Raw genomic sequence first — 21869 nt, 5'->3', positions numbered from 1 at the left:
ACTTAATGTTTTCTGAGCAGATTTCAAATTTCATAATTATTTTACTAATTTAAATTTAAATAAAACAAATGAAAAGTGGACAAACGACAGAGTAACACGGGTTGAAAACAAAGAGAAGTAACGCATCTGAAGAAATTTGAAATCCAGATGGGAAAACAAACCAACGGCTGCAGCTGCTATGGTTAGCACATTGCCTGGCCTTTTTAGACATGATGGGACCATCCGTGACGGGCATGGCGTGCTGCAGCAGGTTACATAAGCCTGTTGACGACATCACCGAGATCATTGGTACGAAGAGTACCATAACTCTCGAGTGCCATGGAGGCACCAAATAGCTTGACCACAAGATATTTGGTAAGTTTCGAATAATCATAACCATTGACACAGCAATATTGGTTGAGTGGAAAAGGCATCTATTGGCAGCGTCCAAATCCACAAATTGCTCAAACCCGAGCCCTGTTATAACTTCTTTCTACACAGATCCCATTTACCTAATTTGCAGCTTGAGGGAAGAAAATAGCATTCTGCAGATGTACAATCATAACTTCTGCGAGATTTTTAGTTGGATCTTGTGATATGGTGTACATGGCATGTCAATCAAAAGAAAAGAAAATGTCCTAGGAAAAAAATATTCTGGCACCTCAAGTAAGATATTACATACATCTGTATATCATCTTAACTTCCAAATTGGCCAGCAAAACAAAAAAAAAAAAGAAAAAGAAAAGAAAAGCAAAAGTAAAAGTAAAGAAAAAAAAAATCAATGACCTAAATGAACCTAGGTAGACATCATGACCTGATCACTTGACTGTAGTGCTTGGGTGGCAAAGAACCTGACATCAACGTCCGGATCCTCACTAAGTTCGACCAGACACGGACGGACTGTCTTCTCAACCACCTGCATTGTTCACAAAGCATCCCAATCAGTAGTCCCATCAGCATATGCTCACGAAACAGTATTGCACTTTCTTTTCCAGACAATCAATCATTATTGGACAAAATGGGTGGGATAAAAGGATGTCCACCAGAGATTTGCCTTGTCTCCATCGCCCAAAAAGAAGGGGGGCGAGGGACATTTGCAAAGATATCCTTACCCAGAAATCCTAATTGTATCTGACCATATGATATGTTATCCTAATTGTATCACCATATGATACAACATATTGCATTTTCTTTCACCTATCATTTTTAGAGCTGGATGGAGAATTATCTTTAAGAACCATAATATCCTAAAAAGTTCCAAAATCACACCAGTTCTCAATTTCATACATGTTCTCTTTGCTATATCACGCCTTGCTCAATGTCGTTATCATCTATTTTCTGACTCAGAAATGTTATGTAAATCGAAAGCGAGTTACTTACAGACTGATCAACTATGGGAATAAGTGACTGCAAGACTTTAGCCACATTGAACTTGATGTTGGGAACCCTGCAAGGTGCAATTGTCAACACGGCAGTCCAAGTTATAATAAACAGAAAGAAAGACATTCACAGCCAAGCTTCAGAATCTATTGACTTTACCTATCTTTTGAAGCGTTAATGACCACAGGCAGAAGTTTGGAACAAGTAATTTCTGGGCCCATTACAGGAGCAAGTAGAGAAATTGCATGTAGAATGGTCATCCGGTACAGATAGTGTTGGTTATTAATCATGTCTAAGACCTGTAAGAGAATATCCAAGCTATTTGAGAAAAAAAAAAAAAAAGCACATACACCAAAGATATGTTCAGATGTGAGTATGTTATGTTAACCACTCCCAGCAGTTCAGAGTGGGAGAATAGTCTTATATAGTTTCTTTTAACTCAATTTCATAATTATTTACGTAATTTGAGAGAAGCAACAAGTCCCCCAAAGCTGACAGACAACAATAAAAAGCTCAAATTTGGAACAAAGGAATTGTTGGTGAGAGTCTCTCTGCTCTCCTTCCACAAGCACACCTCTAGGGAGAGGCACTTCTTAGGTAACAGTGGTTGAAGTCTATGCCATCAACTCACCACAAATCCTCCCAAACAGAAGCTACCATCTGATCATATGAGAGACGTAGAATCAGCAACAAGAACAGGAAAGCAGGAGAGAGAATTTCCTAAGCAATTGACACCCCAGACCAAGAAAGCTAGTCAAGACGAGGGGAAACTGTTTTTGGATTTTCAAGTCCACAATAATGGGACTCTCTCTAGGTGGCGGGTGTCGGATATGCCATTAGGGCAGAGGCATTACTGAGCACAAAAAAGGCATCACAGATAATAAAGAACAAGGCATTGGATGGTGAGTCATTGGTTGTTAATAGGCTTTTCACGGCCATTGGAGTTGCTAAAAGAAACAGTGAACCTTACCTTCTTTTTTAGTCACATTAGAGGTTGAGGATTAGAACTGAAAGATGATTCTAGTTCCTTTTCAATGCTAGAGAACAGAGCAGTATTGCTTTGGCCTCAGTTAAAAAAAAGAAAGGTTAAGGAACTTCGGTCTTTACCAGCTTATAAATTATCTTTCGTTCAAAAAATATTTTGTTCTTAATCAAAATAAATATAAGTAAACATGTAACGACCCAGGGAAAAGCGCTAGCCACATCTGCGCTATTACCCCAAAATGACTAGTCAATTTGGAGTTTCCCTAAAATTCATTATAAAGCCCAGTTTCACCTAGTAACTAGGCAATGTGGGACTTAGCACCCATGACTATCTTTATAAACTACCCACTCTATGTGGGCTTCTTCTCATCTTCCCAATATGGGACCGGGGTGTTACAAACTCCCCCTCTTAAATTCCTGACGTCCTCGTCAGGGCTACGTCATGCAGTGCTCTAATACGTACCACATGGCCTGGCGTTAATAGGTGGCTCTGATACCACTTGTAACGACCCAGGGAAAAGCGCTAGCCACATCTGCGCTATTACCCCAAAATGACTAGTCAATTTGGAGTTTCCCTAAAATTCATTATAAAGCCCAGTTTCACCTAGTAACTAGGCAATGTGGGACTTAGCACCCATGACTATCTTTATAAACTACCCACTCTATGTGGGCTTCTTCTCATCTTCCCAATATGGGACCGGGGTGTTACAAAACACCAGGACAAAGAATTTAGGTACTCTAGCATGTCAATGGCATGAATTTTGACAACAAAATTCCTTTCATATACAGGATATGAAGGAATGAATATAAGCTCTGACAAGGACATATACTCTCGCATTGATTGGAATCAGAAAGACGCATCAGAGATCATTTTGAAAATCTACAATCATAAATTTATGAAATTTTCCATGTCAAACACTTCATATGCATGTCATGCACCAACATCAATCTGAGAATTCTTTTTTGCTTTTCCTTGGGAAATGGTACCATACGATAATAATGTATCAACAGAAATCAATGCAAGTAATATGTAATCAGAAGAACCTGTGGAATTATGTGTTGCATTGCCCAATCTGGGCCAAATTCTTCTGCAAGGCGTTTCACATTATTCGCAGCTGCATCACGAATCGAGTAAACCTACAGCCAGTATCAACAGAGTTAGCGAAAATAAATTTTATACCCTATCAAGATGTTAGCCAGTCAATATTGCATGATCATGCTTGTTATTGCAAGGGTCAGACATTACAGTAATTAAATCCAATATACAAGTTTCTCATTGTTGGCCCCAACAACATATATAAATTTACTAGAAACAAGTATACTAAAAAAAATGTGCTATGGAAACCTCAAGTGGAAGATAATTGTAGAAAAAGCATCTTAACGTCTAAAAAAACTTAGATAATTTTCAATCCGGCAGAATTGAAACCTAGTCTAGCTACCCTTGGGAAGGAGATATAACACTGAAAACTCAAAGGAGCAAATTGCGTTAGCAAAAAATTACAAGTGACAATGTGATGGATATCCAAGAATATTCCCACCAAATTCAGCTGGGAATGTGTATAAATTGATAGGCCCACAACAGCAATTACTAATTCTCATTAATACTTTGCAATTCCAAGAAAATAGATTCCCCACCTACTAAAAGCAAATGTGTTCGAAAAAGATAATAGTAACAATGAGGAAGATGACAATTTTGAGAATAGAAGATGGATTCACATTTAATGTAGAGTTTTCTACATAAAGAGGAAACTGTTAACCAAAACAGATATAAAGATCAAGTCAAAAGCATAAGCATAAGCACGTTATATTTAGCAGTCAGTAACCAAAATCTATACAAACCTTATCTTTTAGCCATTGCATGCAAAGAGCACCAAGCTTGTCATCAAAAAAGCCTACACCCAATTGACTTGCCAATAAAGGTATGTATTCTATTATTGCAAGCCGAACCCTCCAGTGTCTATCCTCTGCAAGCTCAACAATCGCTGGCAAAAGAGACTGGGACAGCAGATCAATTCCAATTACCTGTTTTAACAGTTACATTAACAAGACTTGATTAAAATTTAATACTAAATGTTTACAAACACTCTTGTGGAAACTGGTACTTTCAAAATAATTCAAGAAAGGCGGCAATAAAACAACAATTGAGTTTAAGAAACAATTATGCTGCATCAACTAAAGGATCATATTTTATAAGACAACATCAACCTCAGTCATAACTCTAGCAGAATGAAAGGCAGAAAGGAAAATAGTGCTGCAACACCATAGTGGAGATAATCATTTACAGGGCACTGAGAGATCTGCAGGAGGAGAAAAAATCTTTCTTCTTCTTTTCCTTCATTTTATTAAGTAATATGGGGAAATATAATCATTTTCAACTTTGTTACAAATCACAGAATAACTTAAAATTTTTTAATAAAAAAAAAAAAAATTTTAAGTTATCTGTGATTTGTAACAAAGTTGAAAATGATTAGTGGGCTTTGCGTTGGTGTGTTTGTTTGAGGGTTTTTGGGTGGTTGTTTGGTTTTTTTGGGTGGGTGTGCTGGGGTTTTGCTTTGGGCTCGCTTTGGCCCCCTTTGTATACTTCGTGTGTAATTAAGGGCGCTTCTCGCTTTTCTCTTTCTTTAATAAAACTTCTTATTACTTATCAAAAAAAACTTAAAATTTTTTAATACCAGCCACTAAATGCTAAATCGTTGAAAAATGCAAAAGAAAAAGTGTTCAATTGATCAAAATTGGAAGAAATGAACTCTTTAACACTTGAATATAGACAAAAACCTGGTTAACTTGATCAAGCTTGCTGATAATATTCAGCCGGACATCGGGAAACTCGTCCTTTAAAAGAGAAAGGAAAATAGGCAACAGTTGTTCAATTGTTGCATCCTGCAAACCATCAACAGAAATTACGTTATATACAAGGAAATAAACAAAATTTCACTCAAAAGAAAACAGTACATTATATGGTAAAATCAAGAGAGAGAGAAACACCCTCCTCTGTTTTAATTAAATGAGAACCAAAACAAGCTATCCACACATGTCAATTCCAGTGATGCATGACATAAAATGTTAGCAATTTTGAAACAGGTATCACTAATTCATGCCATGTTCAGGAGAGAAATATTATTGATGCTCTTAAGTTTATTCCACAGCAAGAAGGCATAATGGTAACTAGCTCACTCTCCAATTGCATTTCAATTAGATCACTAGTTATAGAAAGAACTCTCTCGCACGCGTCTAACAGGATACACCCAAACAAGTGAGAAAGAAAATCACATGTAGGAAATAAAAGCAGGAACATATTCTACACCACAATTACTCCTGATGTCAGAATGAAAGACAATAAAAGGTGTTATAGACAAGATGCTAGAAACATTTTTTTAAAAAAATAAGTAATCGACACATATTATTAAAAGCGTAAGGCACCCATAAATACAAAAAAAGTATACAAGAAGAAGCACCTAGCTAGAAGGAAGAAAAAAATGATGATGATGCTAGAAACATTGCATAACCTAAGCTATATGCCTTTCTACTGTTGCATGGAAATGAATAAGTAAACTTCTATATTTTCCATCTAAGATGAGAAACAACATATGTACCTAGACAAGATATTACCTTTCCTAAAACTGGTGCCATTCCCATTATAACAGAAGCCAACGCAGAACGAACATGCTGAGACGAATCTGTTGACAGTTCCTAAAAAAGACAATAAGTCATAAGTTATCAAACAAGCAACATCTGAACAAGACTACAAGTGAATAAACACTACACAATCTACCGTCAAATACATAACACCAAATAGCTAACTAGTTGGTGAGCACATGTACCTTCACACATGGAAGGATATGCTGAATTGCGAGTTCTGGATTCAGAATCCGGCAAAACTTAGTAACTTTTCCAGCAGCAGCTATGCGTACTTCAGCCTCATTATCACGAAGTAGCCGAACATATGCAGGTACCAGGTCCGACCTAACAGATATAAACGTTATGACAACCATCAATTAGAATTGAAGCTAATTCCTTAAACCATAGTAAAATATCTACATAAATCATGACACACTATGACAAGTACATGATTTCTAAAGACGGTTTTGAGATTATTGCAACATAAAAATCAAGATCTCTCAAATTCTGCAAGAGATTGTTTGATAATGCCAGGGAAAAAAGTAAAGTATTTAAAGCATAGAAAAAAAAAAAAAAAAAAACCAGACCTGGCAATAGATTGGTGAAAATTGAATTACTACAGAAACATTCAAGATAACTGCTCCTCTGCAGGAAAAGAGAAAGTACCTGGTTGGTTCAGGACCTACAGCTTCACATAATTCGTATAGTTGATTTGCAACCATGTAACGAACACGCCAAGACTTATCCTGGTTAGAAAAGACTTTGCATCACATAACAGCAAATGCACATATTGTGTTGCACTTCATGATTCAGTTATAATAGTTAACAAAATAAAGAGATGCAACTCTCATTTAGGATTATTTACAAATTATACATTCTCCTCCAATAACATATTCAACCACAGAGTCTTAGTGTGAAAGCAATCAAAACTTTTTTAAAATTGAAGGAAAAACTTCCACTTATAACATCCCACCACATACTCAAAGAGTTGATCCTAAGATTGTAGTCTGCCTAGTTTTTATTTATCATGAATTTGACCCTAGTCATTTTTTTTCTCCTTCAATTTTTCCCTTAGTTATAGGAGTCAAGTTCTAGATAGCTGGGTCTCTCTTGAATACATCCAATGTACTTGGGGAGTGCCCCTTTCTCGGCCCTTTTCGTCAGTAGAAGTAAGAGATTCTATTACAAAAGAGGGAAAAATTCAATGAAAATTAGCTATTAAAACTGATCTATCCAAATGCCCTAAAATACAAGAAAATGTAAATACGGTTAGAGGACAGACATTCATCTCAAGAGCAATCCTAGGAAAATGTACATATGTATTTATAACTTAAAAGCAAAGACCAATGAAGACAATGGCCAAAAAGGATATTGAAAATCAGAATAGCATGTTAGAAGCATTTTAGCACAGTTAATGGTAGAAACATGGCTAACATTTAGTTGCCCAACAGATTATAGAACCTTTTGTAGGGAAACTGCAACAGAAAATGCTTTATCAAATTAGCATTAATATTTTAATTACAAAAAGGTTATAAGCATGTTAAAAGCAACCAAAGGAGTATGCCAGAGATTAACGTTACTGATTTTTCATTAAAAATTTACTGATCATTTAATAAAGAAAAAAGGTTTCCACAAACCTTTAAATGCAACCAAGAGTGTTTTTTTTTTTTTTTCAATTAGTAAATGAACTTCATTAAAAACACATATGGCATATCTAAGTACACATGAAGTATACAAGATAAACACCTAACAAAAAAAGGATAAAAGGTTTATAGTCTCTATCTAAATCTTTTTTCCTTTTTTTCTGGTTTATATAGAGATTAACAGACCATACAAGCTGCAGGTTAATTTTCGAATGTAATTATTAACAACATAATCCATACCTGTGAGAAACTAACTATGACAGGAAGAATATGTGCCACACAATCTTGAGGTTCCAACAACTTTCCAAGTGCTGCACAACCTTCAACAGCCAATAACCGAACAGAATCTTGATCTGCAATGAGATTAGTATGAGCAAATTCTTGTTGTCATTAAAAACTCTAAGCCAATGCATATAACATAATAGGTTAATAGCAAATCCAAGTAGATGAATAAATATTGCAAAGTTTTTAATGGAAATGGACTTGACAATTAACCCTCAGGGTTAGGCATCCAATAAGTCACCTAGGTTACTTAGAAGTCTAAACAGAATCAGGATGATGCTCAACTGGGAACACTCGACTCCAACAACAATAAAAACAAAGTTTTATTTTCCTCCAACATCACTATTTAAAAATTATGTTGATTCAAAAAATAGAAATTGAATGCAATATACAAGCAATTTTTTATTTTTTATTTTTTTATTTTTTATTTTTATGAATAATGCAAGATACAAACATGAATGACCAAGCACACACCATCTGGAACTGAAATGGATAAAAGAGAGCAATAGCAGAAGCATAACAATTCTTTCCTAGAATTAGTTATTCATCTTATGCCTCAGCTTTCATCTGGTCAGGACAAAAAGGGGTCTGCGCTAAATTGACCCATAAATTTAATTGGGAAAAAACTATTAACAACGGTCCATTCTTTCAAGAAAAATTAAATACAAGAAGTTAACATAAGGTGTCATTTGATGACAGCTTAAATTATGTTCTCAAACTGCAGAATTAAACAGCTCCAAAGGGCATTTACATACCGTCCTGAGTCAGATCCTCAAATATAGACATGATGTCAGTTTTCAAATGGGCAGCTTCAACAGTAGCAGCAAATTTTCCGAGGTTCGTTGCAGCAGATCTCCTGACCATAGGCATGTCATCTTGACACAGCTGACCGTAAATTGTTCGTAGTTCAGTTTTTGATGTCTCTGGGGCACTTGGGTAAGCAATATGGAACAAGCCACATGAGGAAACTCGAGCAGTAAACCACTCACCAGCAGCCAGTCTCTAAATGTTGGAGATTATGATGTGTTAAAATAAAATTGAGTCTCATTCTAATTGTAAGAGGTATAACAAGATCATGCATTAGGGGATATCAGAAAAGAAGTATGATCAAAGGACCAAAGACTTTGAGAAGTCTTACACTTATTTTTTTGAAAAGTAATGTAAAATTTATAAGAAGAGTTTTACATTTATTAAAGCACAGAAAACAGATATAAAACAAATCAACAATCAAATGTTTGACTTTGAGACTACTATCCTAGTTGCCTGCAAGTTTCCCCAAGGCATAAGTAATGCGTGTCAAGACACAAGAACACATGACCAGGGTGAAAGTTTCAAGTGCTGATGCAACGAAAGAGATATATTCAACAAACATGTTACCTCAGGTTGTAAGGCAGCCCTCAGGTAAAAAGTGAGCAGTCGGTTTTCTAGCTGCCAAGTGTTTATCAGATCGCCCTTAACCAGACATTGGTGGCAATGACGCTTTGCAAAACTAACCGCCAAAAAACTAACTTTTCTAACGAAAAGATCACATAGACTATCTGAGCAGATAATTTAGTCTATCTAATCAAAAAAACTGGCAAGCACAATCTGTAAAAGCCTGTAATTGTTCATCGGCATCATAAAACATGCAACACCTAAGACACTGACCCATCCACTATTACGTCTTACAAAACTTTCTAATTTGTACAGCTCACTTAATATTCATAGAATATGATACATATGAATAAAAATAAACACAAAAACCAATTCGGAAAAAATCAAAAGCAAACAACAAAGGAAAAAATTCAAGCATCTGACCTTAACCAGAGGAATGAAGTACTCAACCAAGTCCTGTTCCCTCATCTGTGCACCAATTCTACACAACGACTCCACAGCTTTGTCCCTCACGCAGGTTTCCTCAACCGTGCAAAGAGTTTCCAATGGCGGGAGCAGCACATTCGCATACTCAACGCCTCCAACATAGGGAATGAAAACCCCCAATTCCTCTGCCATTGCAAGAAGCACTTCATCGTCATCATCATTGTTCTCGCTGAGAAAAGGAATCAGCTCCTTCCTGGTCCTCTCCTCTCCAAGTGCGCGAGCAATCGTGGAGAGCCGGCGGATCGAGTTCAATCGGAGTTGAATATCTTCATTTTTTAGCTCGTCAATTAGGACGGCAATCGGATAGAGTGGCTCATCGACCATAGCCATCGTGTCTCGAAAGATCAACGTACCTGGAAACCAAAGAAACCATGTCTTAGAAAAGATTCAACTCGAATCACAACACCCTAGTTTGATTACTAAGAAAATCAAGAAAAAAAAAAATCAATATTTCAAATCTTCAAGACCCAGAAGGAAAACTAATACATGATAACAATTTATAAATCAATTCCTCTTCACTTAGCTAAATTGGAACTAATCTTTCATTTCTAAATTACAAAGGTAGTAATTTAGGCAACTTCAAAAAAAATTACCAAGAAATAATCCGCTAAAACAACATTTTTGAGTGGAAAACTAAATGTGAGAAGAAAAAATCATAAAAAAACCATAGATATGACGGAACCCTAGAAAGAGAATTTGTGTCCACAAAAAAGGAGAGCAAAAGTGAAATAACGACGAAGCAACATACCAAAAACACACACAAGAAAAGCGAGCGAGCGAGCGAGAGAGAGGAGGCGTGGAATACCTTGAAGACGATTCGATCTATCAGGGAGTGGTGAAATGGGACAGATCTTTGCGGGGGCGGAGGGAAGTGGGAGATCTGGTAAGTTTTCCTGGAATTATCGTCGGCCTCGTGGTTTTCTTTTTGACCAAACGGCCCGATACTTCTTTGGACCGAAATTTTAGATCGGGTATTGGGTTAACGGTTTTCAGGAAATGAGGGGAGGGGGCGTCGGGTGGGGTGGGAAATAAAATTTAGTCGCAAGATTTTCATGCTCTTTTATTATTTTTTTTTTTTTTTGAGTAAAATGTTTTTAAAAAATAAAATTAATTTCAAAAGAATCAATTTTCAAAAAAATGTTTTTGGCACAATTTTCAAAAATCATAAATATTTTTATGAGTTTTACATTTTTTGTAATCGAAAAGTAAAGAAAGATGTTTGATAATACTTTTAAAAAGAGATTGGACTTTTTTTAAGAATAAATGATAATAAGGGGGAGTTGGTTGCCAAACAGGGCCTAACAATGACGTCTTTTAAGTTTCCGTACGATGTATGTGTAAGTCAATATTGACAAGTCTGATAAAAAATTTAAATGTCGTAACATTATATATATCATTAGATGCACCAACTTTAAATTCAAATCATTAAATGAATAAGTTACTTCTCTTTTGAAATTGAGATGATCATTATCCTTTTAAATAGGCATCTTTTTAACTTACCATCATAATGTGAAGTAAATTTTTTTTTTTTTTTTTTTTGGTAGGCATCTCTTTTTACTTACCATCCTAATGTGAAGTAACCCTTTTTATTTTTGGGAAAAAAATAATAATAATAATAATGTGAAGTAACTCTTTTTTGACGAGTCTTGTGCCAACCGTATGTGTCACGACACACAATTACTTTAGATTATAAATATAGTCTAAATAAAAAATTAATCAATCTTAAAATAATAATAATAATAATAAAAAGAAGGCAGCTGCCCAACTTTGTCACATGACACATACAATTGGCACATGATGTGTTAAACGAGAGCCATGTAGCATATGCTATATAGTTAATTGAATAGACGGTAAGTTGAAAAGGGGATTGGTTAAAATAAAAAGAAAACCTAAAGACATAATCATCGAAATTGAATACCTAAGGATTAAATTGAAACTGCATCGCAAAATCCCAAACCAAACTTCTCTTTAAACCGACACATTTTTTCCCAACTCATCCATGCCATCTTAGACTCATTCTCCTTATTACCCCCATCAAAACTTAGACATCATAGAATTAATGTCTTTGCATAAGGTTTTGGGCAACAAGAAAACACTTACAGTATATGTGGGTATTGCTTGAATGACTGCCTTTGTGAAGGATCTCTTTACCCGCCTGGGACAAGAATTTTTCTTTCCACCCATTAATCCAATCCCACACCTTCCATGTTATCCCTGCAAAAGCACTAACTTTGGACTATCCTATAATTTTTGGCAGCCCCAAGTACTTCTCATACCGGCCTGTAGAGCTAACCCCTGCTACCGATAGGATATGTGTTCGGGTTTCCTGACCAGTATTCCAACTGAAAAAAATGGACGTCTTTCGTCTATTTAATTTCTGACCTGAAGCTTTTTCGTACTCCTCTAAAACCCGTTGGATATGGTACCATTGAAGCATACTCGACTTACAAAAAAGTAGGCTATCATCTGCAAAGAACAGGTGATTAATTCTGGTTCCCCGCCTAGTAAAAAGGCAATCCAATAATTCTTCCTTCTGACTCTGTCAGATTCAGCATAGTACTTAGACCTTCTCCACACAAAAGGAAAAATATGGGGAAAGAGCCAAAGAGGATCACCTTGTCTGAGACCTGTAGTGGGTATTATATGACCATTCGGCTGCCCATTGATAAAAACTGAATATGTCACTGTTCTCATGCAAGTCATAGTGAGTGTGATCCATTTTTCCGCAAAGCCGATCTTCCTCATTACCGCCTCCAAAAAGTCTCATTCAACTCTATCGTAGGCCTTACTCATGTCCAACTTCAACACCATGAAACATTCTTTCCCTTTGATTCGTACATCCATAGTGTGAAGTGCCTCAAAAGCTACAAGAATATTGTCAGTGATTAACCTGCAAGGTATAAAAGCACTCTGGGTTGGGGAGATGATGGATGGGATCACCTTTTTCAACCGTTAGCTAAAACTTTGGAGATCAATTTGTACAACACATTATACAAACTGATGGGCCGATATTCCGAAATGCAAGAAGGATTTTTAACTTTCAGAATGAGTGCAATATGAGTATTATTAGAGAGCCCCTACTATGCGGTCGGGCTGCAAAACCCAACTTTTGCAGCCCCCAATCAACTACTGCCACCTAAGCTAAGTGCACAAACACAACTTATAACCAAATACACCGGATGAAAACAAGGGAAAGAAAGAAAAGAGAGAAAGAAGGAGAAAGGAGAAATGGTGTGGGTCTGGCAGAGAAGAAGAAATGGCCGGTGGGTCTGGGTCTGCGAGACCCATCGTGGGTCTGGCGTGACCCACGGCGGGGTCTGGCCGTGACCCAGCCGTGGGTCACCTCTCCGGTGACTTGGGGTTGGGCGGCATGGGCGTTCTGGGTTGGGCGGCAGCAGCGTTCTGGGCGGCTAGGCGTTCAGTCAGACCCACGCCGGTTGTCTGGGTTGGGCAGCTGGGCGTTCCCTCACTCCTGTCTCTCTCTCTCTCACTCCGGCGCAAGCATCCACAGCCTCTACCTTTCATCGGAAAGAGAAACCCAGAGTCACCAAGCCACCGTCTGGCGCCGCACGTTTGTTGGTTTGCCGAGAAGAGCTTGGGTTGGGTTTTTTATTTTTATTGTTTTTCCTGCTGCTGGGGAATTTGTTCAATGGGGGCCATCTGAAACGAAGAGGGATTTTGTTTGGTTTGATTCTGGGTCTGCGTTTAATTTCTGGGCAAATTTTTTCTGGGTTTTTAATTAGTTCATTCCTCTTACGTATACTCTGTTTGGTTGGTAAGAAATCCGAGAGGCCAAAATTGGCAAACTTTTTCTGGGTTTGATGCAGAATAGAATTTGTTTAGCTCTTCTTTCAGAAGAATTTGTTTTGTAATTAGGTGCTGGCTTTTTGTTTGTTGTGTATGTAAAGATGTTTATTTTCCTTTTGTTGTGTGTTCTAGAGGCTTCTTGTGCTTACTGATGGGTGTTCATCTAACAAAGCTTACCAATTTTGTTCACATTTATAGAATGGTCGGGCAGAAGAAATACGAGTGATTATGCCATCCACATAATTGTGAAAAATCTGTAATTATGCCATCCACATAATGCCTCAATTGCACATAATACAAATCAAATAAAAATCTGCAAATAAGAATTCTGGCCATTGCACATCCAAATCAAATGGCCACTTCTCACTTCTCTCTTTCTCCCAAAAATTACTCTCTTTCTCCCAAAAATCCCATGATTTGAGTTGTAGCCATATGTATTTGCCATTGTGAATTTTGTTAAGAAAGGTTTTGTGCATATGAGCTTGAATGAATATGACTGAGTATTGATTCAGTTGAAATTGATCAGGCAACTAAATCTGTGGTGGATGCTCTGTAAACCATTCTTCATGAATGAAAGGGATGCATAATCATCCTATTCACAAACAGGCTATAGAAGAGATAAATTGTATTCTTAAACTTAGAGAAATTACAGAAATTACTGAGTTCCTCGTTAGTTGCAACAAAGCTGCAGAAATTAGGCATCTCACTCTAAAGCATATTTCAGCAAAACAGCCACACTCATTAGGCAAACTCCAAACCAAATTACAGCAAAACAGATTAAAATGGAATTCAAGCCAAAGCCACACTCATTAGGCAAACTCCAAAGCCTATTCCAGCAAAACAAATTAGGCAAACTTCAAAGTCAAACACAACTAGAGAAAATCAAAGCAACTTGAGGGAGCTCCATAGGCGTTGATGCTATCTACACCAATATCAACTGTAGACGACGAAGATATAGGATCTTGAGACGTAACAAGTGTCGTTGTAGAGGGATACACCATAGTTGGCAAATAGCACTGTAAATTTTTCACAAATAAAAAAAGTTAAACGAATAGATATTTTCACTATTAATCGAATAAGCACATTACTTTGGTGGAGTATATGTTATATTGAAAATTTACCGTTGCTAAATTTTGTTGTTCTATCGACCCCAAGTTAGCTGGCATCAACTTTGTATTCATAACATCCCTATTGAAAAAGAACATTTTGAAAAATATGGAGTCAAAATACATTTAATATAAAGTATTATAAATTGAAAAATGATAACAAAAATAAGAATACCTATGTGAAGGACAATTGCTTCTCACATGCCCAATTTGTTTGCAAATGCTACAAGTCCTTTTGGTAGTTCCTCCTTGTTCTTTTGGATGCTTTTGTCTCAAAGATTTGGGTCGTCCTCTACAAGGAATATGCATAGGATCTTGCAATGTGCATGTAATGTTCGACAATACTTGGCTATTTAGTAGAGGACCCTCAAAGCTTCTTACATCACCATCTTCTATATCTTTATCACAATCATCATCCATTGTCAAAAGCTCATTACGAAGCTTTTGTAATCCAATGCTAAGATGTTCATATTTTTTTTTCGAATGGGACCCCAATTCTTGAAGTGAATCGAATTCCAACTTTAAGCTATTTTTCATCAAGAATGAAGAATTTTGTGTCTCTACTTCTATTTCATCACTAGATATGCCATGTATAATGCGACTCTTGGCATTGATCGTCCATCTCTCTAAAACATAATGTTGGGGAATGTCCATAAGAGATTTCTTCACAAAAACTTGAAGAATGTGTCTACACAGTATTCCAACAAATTCAAACATGCGACATGTACAAGTTACTTTCTTCTCAAGAATTTCAAGTGTAACTTCATAAAATGGACTCTCTCTCTCATGATGGGCCACCCTATATATCTTTGTACCTCCTTCTTCCCGATGTTTAGCTGAAGTGTATTTTTGACTCTTAAATAGCTCTTCTTGAAACATAAAAAATGACTTTCTTGTGCAAACATTTGCCGCCTGAACTTCCATCTTGTAGCATGTTTTCAAAATTGGTCTAGAAGTTTTTGTCTTGACATCTTTTTCTTTCTCTTTAATGTAGCGTGCATCCAAGGCTTTCTCATATTGATGGACAAAGTCACTCACCATTGTGCTCGAACGAACATAATCTTTAAAAAACTTATTTATACTCTCACTCTGTTGAGTTGTAGACATGCCGGCACAAAATGAGTTTCGCAAGTAAGCTGGCACCCACTTTGCACGCCGCATATAGAGTTTTTTCAACCAATCATTCTCTCCCAACCCATACTTTCCTACAAGTTCTCCCCATTCTGTCTCAAACTCTTCAATTGTGAGCGTGCTATGAATACAATGGTTAAAGTCTACTTTGAAAGATTCATGCTTATTATATACATGAGCCAAATGTTCCGGAACCTTTTGTAAGATATGCCACAAACACAATCTATGAGTAGTATTTGGTAGTACCTCTGCAATTGCCTTACCCATAGCCTTGTCATCATCTGTGATAATCGTAAAAGGAGCACGTCCAAGCATTGCCTTAAGCCAAGTTCTTAACAACCATTTATAAGATTCAGCTGTTTCATTTACAAGCAAAGCACATCCGAACATCACAGATTGATGATGATTGTTAACTCCAGTAAAAGGAACAAAAGGCATCCTATAACGATTTGTCAAGTAAGTAGCATCAAAAGTAACAACATCTCCAAAATACTGGTATGTAGCTCGTGATCTAGCATCTGCCCAAAAGCAATTACCCATACATCCATTTTCATCAACTTCGAGTGAGAAGAAAAAACTTGGGTTTTTACATTGGCTCTCGACAAAATAATTATACATTCGTTGTGCATCTCCCTTTCCAATAAGAACTCTTCTTTTGTTACCCAAATAATTTTCAACATCTTTAGCAATACACCCAATATTATAGTCACCACCACATTCTTTACTCAACACGGACATTATTTTCCTTGGAGGTACACCAGAGTCATTGAGTGTATCTATAAGACTTCTTTGGGCACTTGTTACCCCTCTATGTCCACGAAGAAAACGTGTACTTTTAGGACTAAGGAGCTCATGATTATGTTTAACTATAAACTTACTTATAGTCCATCTTGACCCTACCTTCTTTAAACCCATCAATGCTTTACATCCTACCCTTGTTTCTGCACGCTTCGAAATTATATTGCTTTTCTTTTGATAAATCGTACTTCGAAATCCTTCTCTTGAACAAACATAATCTACCGCAATCAATGACTTATCTTCCTTTGATAGTCGAGTATGACCTTTTCTAATGCTAAAACCCTTTTGTCTTGCATAAGCATTATAACATGTACGAGCATCCTCAACCTCATCAAATTCTAAACCAATGCATGGTTCAGTAGGCTGCTTTAAATCATTACAAAGCAAGTTTATATCATTTTGATCTTCTATCATCTCATCATCAACATCTAAGTCTTCTATAGCCAAGGAATCATCATTTTGATTTTTATTATTTAGATCTGCAAAATGCACCATAGATGGTTTAAATAATTATTAGGTTCATGATTTTAGTACTTAAATTGTAAACGGGCTTGAGCAATTTCTTTCTCATTCATCATATATTTGATTAAGCATATAAATGTTTAAAAGCTCACCAAGTGGTTGACTTTCTTGCTCCTTAACTTCATACATTCTTCAGATTTCAACAAACCCAAAAGACTTTCCTTAAAATTTTGAATAAGAACAAAACAGTGTGAGCAAAGATCCATTCTTTTAATCCAAAAATGACTGTCATTACAAAAGTAAAAATTGACCCACTAAATTTAATCTATTAGTATCAAATAGAAGCAAGTCCAAGCAATAATCATTCAACAAAAACTAAAAAAAAAAATCAAAAACAAAACAAAAAAACAAAAAACAGAGGTTGGGCAGTGGAACAAATCAAACAAGATAACTGCCAAAAAAAAAAAAAAAAAAATTGTAACAAGCTCATTTGAAGGAACAAGCCAACAAACAAAATGATTTGGTGTTGGAACGATTTGGGCAAAATGCACCATAGATGGTTTAAATAATTATTAGGTTCATGATTTTAGTACTTAAATTGTAAACGGGCTTGAGCAATTTCTTTCTCATTCATCATATATTTGATTAAGCATATAAATGTTTAAAAGCTCACCAAGTGGTTGACTTTCTTGCTCCTTAAGTTCATACATTCTTCAGAATTCAACAACCCAAAAGACTTTCCTTAAAATTTTGAATAAGAACAAAACAGTGTGAGAAAAGATCCATTCTTTTAATCCAAAAATGATTGTCATTACAAAGGTAAAAATTGACTCACTAAATTTAATCTATCAGTATCAAATAGAAGCAAGTCCAAGCAATAATCATTCAACAAAAACTAGAAGAAAAAAAAAAACAGAGCTTGGGCAGTGGAACAAACCAAACAGGATAACTGCAAAAAAAAAAAAAAAAAAAAAAAACTGTAACAAGCTCACCTTGCTAGAAGGAACAACCCAACAAATAGGAAGGTGTTGGGACGATTTGGTGTTGGGCAGTGGCGGGGGCAACGATTTGGCATTGGGCAGTGGCGGGAGCGTTGGGCAAGGGCGGCAGCAAATAGGAAGGTGTTGCTGTTTTAAAAATGGGTTTATTAAGAGTTTTTGTTCCAATGTTTTGGTCTCTATTTTATTAAGTGCATCTAGCTTAGGTGTTGCTGTTGTATTGGTTGCTGCAAAATACACCTTTTGCAGCCGGACCGCACAGGAGGTTTATCCGTATTATTAATCCCGACCTCAAAAGACCATCATTAAGAAAGCCCAAGACAGCATTACATACCTCATCCCATATCAAAAGCCATGATTGATGATAAAAGCAAGCCGCAAAACCATCTGGTCCAGGAGACTTGAGCAGTTGCATTTGTAATAAAGCAAAATCGACCTCAGTCGCATCAAATCTCCTTGTCAATAATGCATTCATCTCTGACGTGACCTTGGTTTCCATAGTTCCCAACACCTCCTCCAGCTCTACGGTCCTTTCAGAAGAAAACAACTTTTGATAGAACTAGACAAAAGCTTTACTAACCTCCTTTGGTTTCTTCCATTCTCTCCCTTCCTCATCCCGTATCGTCTGAATTTGATTAACTTTCTTCCCGTGACTAGCCTAGGCATGAAAGAAAGTCATGTTGCGATCGCCTTGTTGGTACCAATGATGTTTAGCCCTTTTCCACCGACAATCTTTCTGTTCTATAATTAAGTCAATCTCCCCTTGTAGCTTTTTAATTTCCGCCAAATTCCCAGAATCCTCATCACGTTGCAAATCTGCTAGAAGCTTTGTTTTCTGTTTTATAGTCTCTTCGGTGCTCCCAAATTTCCGGATACTCCAACTTATGAGTCTCCCTTTAGATTGCTCCAATTTTGAACAAACTGTCGCAATCGAATCACCTGCTACTCCATCTCCTTCCCACGCCTCCCTTATCACCTCTTGGCACTCCTCATCTACAATCCATTTGGATTCAAATTTAAAGCCCCGATTTCCTTTCTTACAAACCTCCTTCAAAACTTTACATTCAGTGAGCAACGGTTTGTGGTCGAAGGAACGACTAACCAACACATGGACCGTTACATTATGGAACAAACTGCATCAATCCTTATTTGCTACTGCTCTATCAAGCCTCTCTTTCGTAAAGCTCTCATCACTATGCCCGTTCGTCCAAGTAAACTTGGGACCTTTAAAACCCAAGTCACTTAGATTACAATCCTCTAAAGTTGTACGAAAATCCGCCATTTGCCCATCTCTTCTAAGAACCGTACCAACTTTTTCATGTTGCCTCATGATTTCATTAAAGTCTCCTACACAAAGCCACAAATAGGGAGAATATAATTTCAAGTGATTGAGCAAATCCCAAGACTCCTTAGAGCACTAGCAGCAGATGTCCTATATGCCATTCCCTTCCCTATGTTTTGGAAAAATTAAAAAAAAAAACCATAAAAACACACCCACATCAAAAGCCCTATATTTAACCTACACCAAAGGGTATTTGCAGTGTTTCCCAATGCATTGAGAAACACTGTAGATACTCAATGCTTTATCAAATTATAAACAAATCATTCTCTCTCTTCTCTCATTCACATGTCCCAACAATTATCTCTCCTCTCTCATTTCTTATTGGTTGCAATGATAAAAAGAAATAATATTTAATTCATATAAGGAAAAATAAGAGAATCTATTGTGAAGTATTTTTTTTATAGGGAATCAAAAAGTAGTTTTATTCCATAAATTGAGGGAAAATGGTTGGAAAGCTGTTGCTAGTGCTCTTACGTTTAGCAATATTCTGATGGCTATAAAACCTCGTAAATTTTCATCTAATACCTTCCTCCGGCCAACTAATAATGGCATTGATGTGCCTCCTTGTATAGTTTTGAATTTCCAGCTTCAACTCCTCCTTCCAAAAGAGTGCTAAACCCCCACTCCTCCCAATTGGGTCTACCACAAACAACCCATCAAAACCAAGCTTTACACGTAAACCTTCTAGATGATGTTTCTTACTTATTGTTTTCATTAGAAACAATAAACTGAGTTTCTTTTCCTTTACCAATTGACAAAGGTCACGAACTGTCCGAGGGTTCCCAAGCCCTTGGCAGTTCCAGCTTAGGAGAATCATTGGGTTTGGCGAGTCCGTCTTCACTGCACTACAATCCCCTTCCTCCTTCTTGCTCTTCTTCCTTAGTACTTCCTGACTCAATTTACCCTTTACAGCAAGAGCCTTATGTTTTGAATTTTTATTCCCTTACACCCCCGTAAGGACAATTCCACCCAAATTTTCACATGCATGCCTTTTCTAGGTTCTCATATTCCTCCTACCACCTAACCCCACTGTAATTGCCTCCCTCATGGGACTATCCAATCCATCTTCTTCTGCCTTATCACCCCTCATCCCCACGTGCATCCCTTTCTCTATAACTTCCCTGTTTTCGTTCCTGCAATTTGGTGTGATGTGAACATGGTTTTAGCTACCTTTAAAGCTCCTTCTGGCACAACAGTTGTTGCAACCTTGTCCAACCTCAACCTATGCATAGTAGATAACGTGGGAAGTTGACCCACTGCTTCTTGGCATTTCTGCACGACCCCTCTTGCTCCTTGGCTCAAGAATAAATTATGTTGCCCCCTATTTTCTCCATGTAGCGGTAATAAACTCCCCCCCATCTCTACCTCATTGCCCACACTCCCCGTAGGATTAGATTCACTAGAGTCCGAAATTCCCTCCCCTAGAAAAGGAATAAAATCTCCTCGAATGTCCGTTGCTTTTTTCTTTGTTGTAGCCCCTTCACTACCCTATCTATGTGATTAGTCCCCATGTTTAGGGTTTCTTGATGATCCGTAACTTACCTTACTGATCTGTTTCTCATTCTCCTCCCACCTGTCATGTTGCACTTCCTCTTCCGGCGACTTTGTGACTTAGAGAGTTTCAATTTGGCACTACTAGCAAAGCAAGGGTGGAGAATTCATCAAAATCCGGCTTCGTTAGTGGCCAAGACTTTCAAGGAAAAATACTATCCTCATGGTAGTTTTTTGGAGTCCCTTTTGGGTTGATCACCTTCCTATGCTAGGAGGAGTATTTGGACGGCTCGAAAAGTGCTCAAGAATGGGTTGATTTGGAGGGTGGGCGACAGTTGTTCTATAAACATATGGGGGGATAAATGGGTGGAGAAGCCGATTACCTATTCCATTCAAACACCTGCCTAGGTGCTAGATAAAGAAGCAAAAGTAAGTGAGCTCATTGATGGTGACACTAATTGGAAGAACATGAATCTCTTGGCAGAGATATTCACGACTGAGGAAGTGGAGAATATTGGAAGGTTTTCAATCTGTCCGAATAAACAACCGGATCATCATGGATTAGAAATAAAAATGGGATCTTTTCAGTTCGAAGTGCGTACCATGTGGAGTGTGATAGAAAGGAAATGGAGAAGGGTAGCAGCTCATTGATTCCTAGTATGTTTACTATTTGGAAGTCCATATGGAATATAAAAGTTCCTAGGGTGGTGGCTATGTTTCTATGGAAAGCTAGCAAAAATATATTGCCTATAAATGAGAACCTATTTAAGCGTGGCATTGCTCCAAATCCTTTATGTCCAATTTGTGGCAGGGAAACATAATTGGTTGGGCATGTTCTTTGGAGCTGTTCGGCATCGAAGGATGTGTAGTTGGGTAGTTCCAAGAGAATTCAAAAAAGTACGAGTGATGAAGTCGGTTTTCTTAACATATTTGCAAAGCTCTTGGGGACGTGGGAGGATGAGGAGATTCAGAGATTTGCTTTCGTGGC

At 37.1% G+C, this 21869-nt stretch overlaps 2 protein-coding genes across 2 annotated transcripts; both read right to left on the bottom strand.

The window, feature by feature from the left end:
* Nucleotides 1-508: 508 nt before the first annotated feature.
* LOC132183631 (uncharacterized) lies at nucleotides 509-10743 on the bottom strand. Its single transcript, XM_059596991.2, has 13 exons — nucleotides 10552-10743; nucleotides 9684-10099; nucleotides 8642-8888; nucleotides 7845-7957; nucleotides 6628-6707; nucleotides 6165-6306; nucleotides 5953-6033; nucleotides 5119-5223; nucleotides 4183-4365; nucleotides 3388-3480; nucleotides 1519-1658; nucleotides 1360-1426; nucleotides 509-895 (listed from the first exon to the last, which is right to left on the bottom strand). Exons 2-13 carry the CDS (start codon nucleotides 10074-10076, stop codon nucleotides 776-778), a joined length of 1764 nt encoding a protein of 587 aa, XP_059452974.1. The 5' UTR covers nucleotides 10077-10099; nucleotides 10552-10743; the 3' UTR covers nucleotides 509-775.
* A 3682-nt stretch (nucleotides 10744-14425) lies between these two features.
* On the bottom strand, nucleotides 14426-20970 carry LOC132172659 (uncharacterized). The gene is made up of 11 exons (XM_088518457.1): nucleotides 20933-20970; nucleotides 20430-20523; nucleotides 19916-20279; nucleotides 19266-19395; nucleotides 18750-19145; nucleotides 18383-18578; nucleotides 18043-18177; nucleotides 17238-17271; nucleotides 14835-17067; nucleotides 14675-14741; nucleotides 14426-14569 (listed from the first exon to the last, which is right to left on the bottom strand). Exons 1-11 carry the CDS (start codon nucleotides 20968-20970, stop codon nucleotides 14426-14428), a joined length of 3831 nt encoding a protein of 1276 aa, XP_088374583.1.
* Nucleotides 20971-21869: the final 899 nt, after the last annotated feature.

The sequence above is a fragment of the Corylus avellana genome, chromosome 7 (assembly GCF_965113065.1).
Source record: "Corylus avellana chromosome 7, dhCorAvel1.hap1.2, whole genome shotgun sequence".
Lineage (NCBI taxonomy): Eukaryota > Viridiplantae > Streptophyta > Magnoliopsida > Fagales > Betulaceae > Corylus > Corylus avellana.
This window is presented reverse-complemented; position numbering and strand designations above follow the sequence as displayed.

Coding starts and splice junctions, on each gene's coding strand:
- LOC132183631 (XM_059596991.2), bottom strand. CDS start 10,076: ATGGCTATGGTCGATGAGCCACTCTATCCGATTGCCGTCCTAATTGAC. Junction 8,889..9,683: donor ACTTCATTCCTCTGGTTAAG/GTCAGATGCTTG, acceptor TCCAACATTTAG/AGACTGGCTGCTGGTGAGTG. Junction 6,708..7,844: donor TCATAGTTAGTTTCTCACAG/GTATGGATTATG, acceptor TTTTCTAACCAG/GATAAGTCTTGGCGTGTTCG.
- LOC132172659 (XM_088518457.1), bottom strand. CDS start 20,970: ATGACAGGTGGGAGGAGAATGAGAAACAGATCAGTAAG. Junction 19,146..19,265: donor TTGGGTTTTAAAGGTCCCAA/GTTTACTTGGAC, acceptor TGTGTTGGTTAG/TCGTTCCTTCGACCACAAAC. Junction 18,579..18,749: donor AAAAGGGCTAAACATCATTG/GTACCAACAAGG, acceptor TTCTTCTGAAAG/GACCGTAGAGCTGGAGGAGG.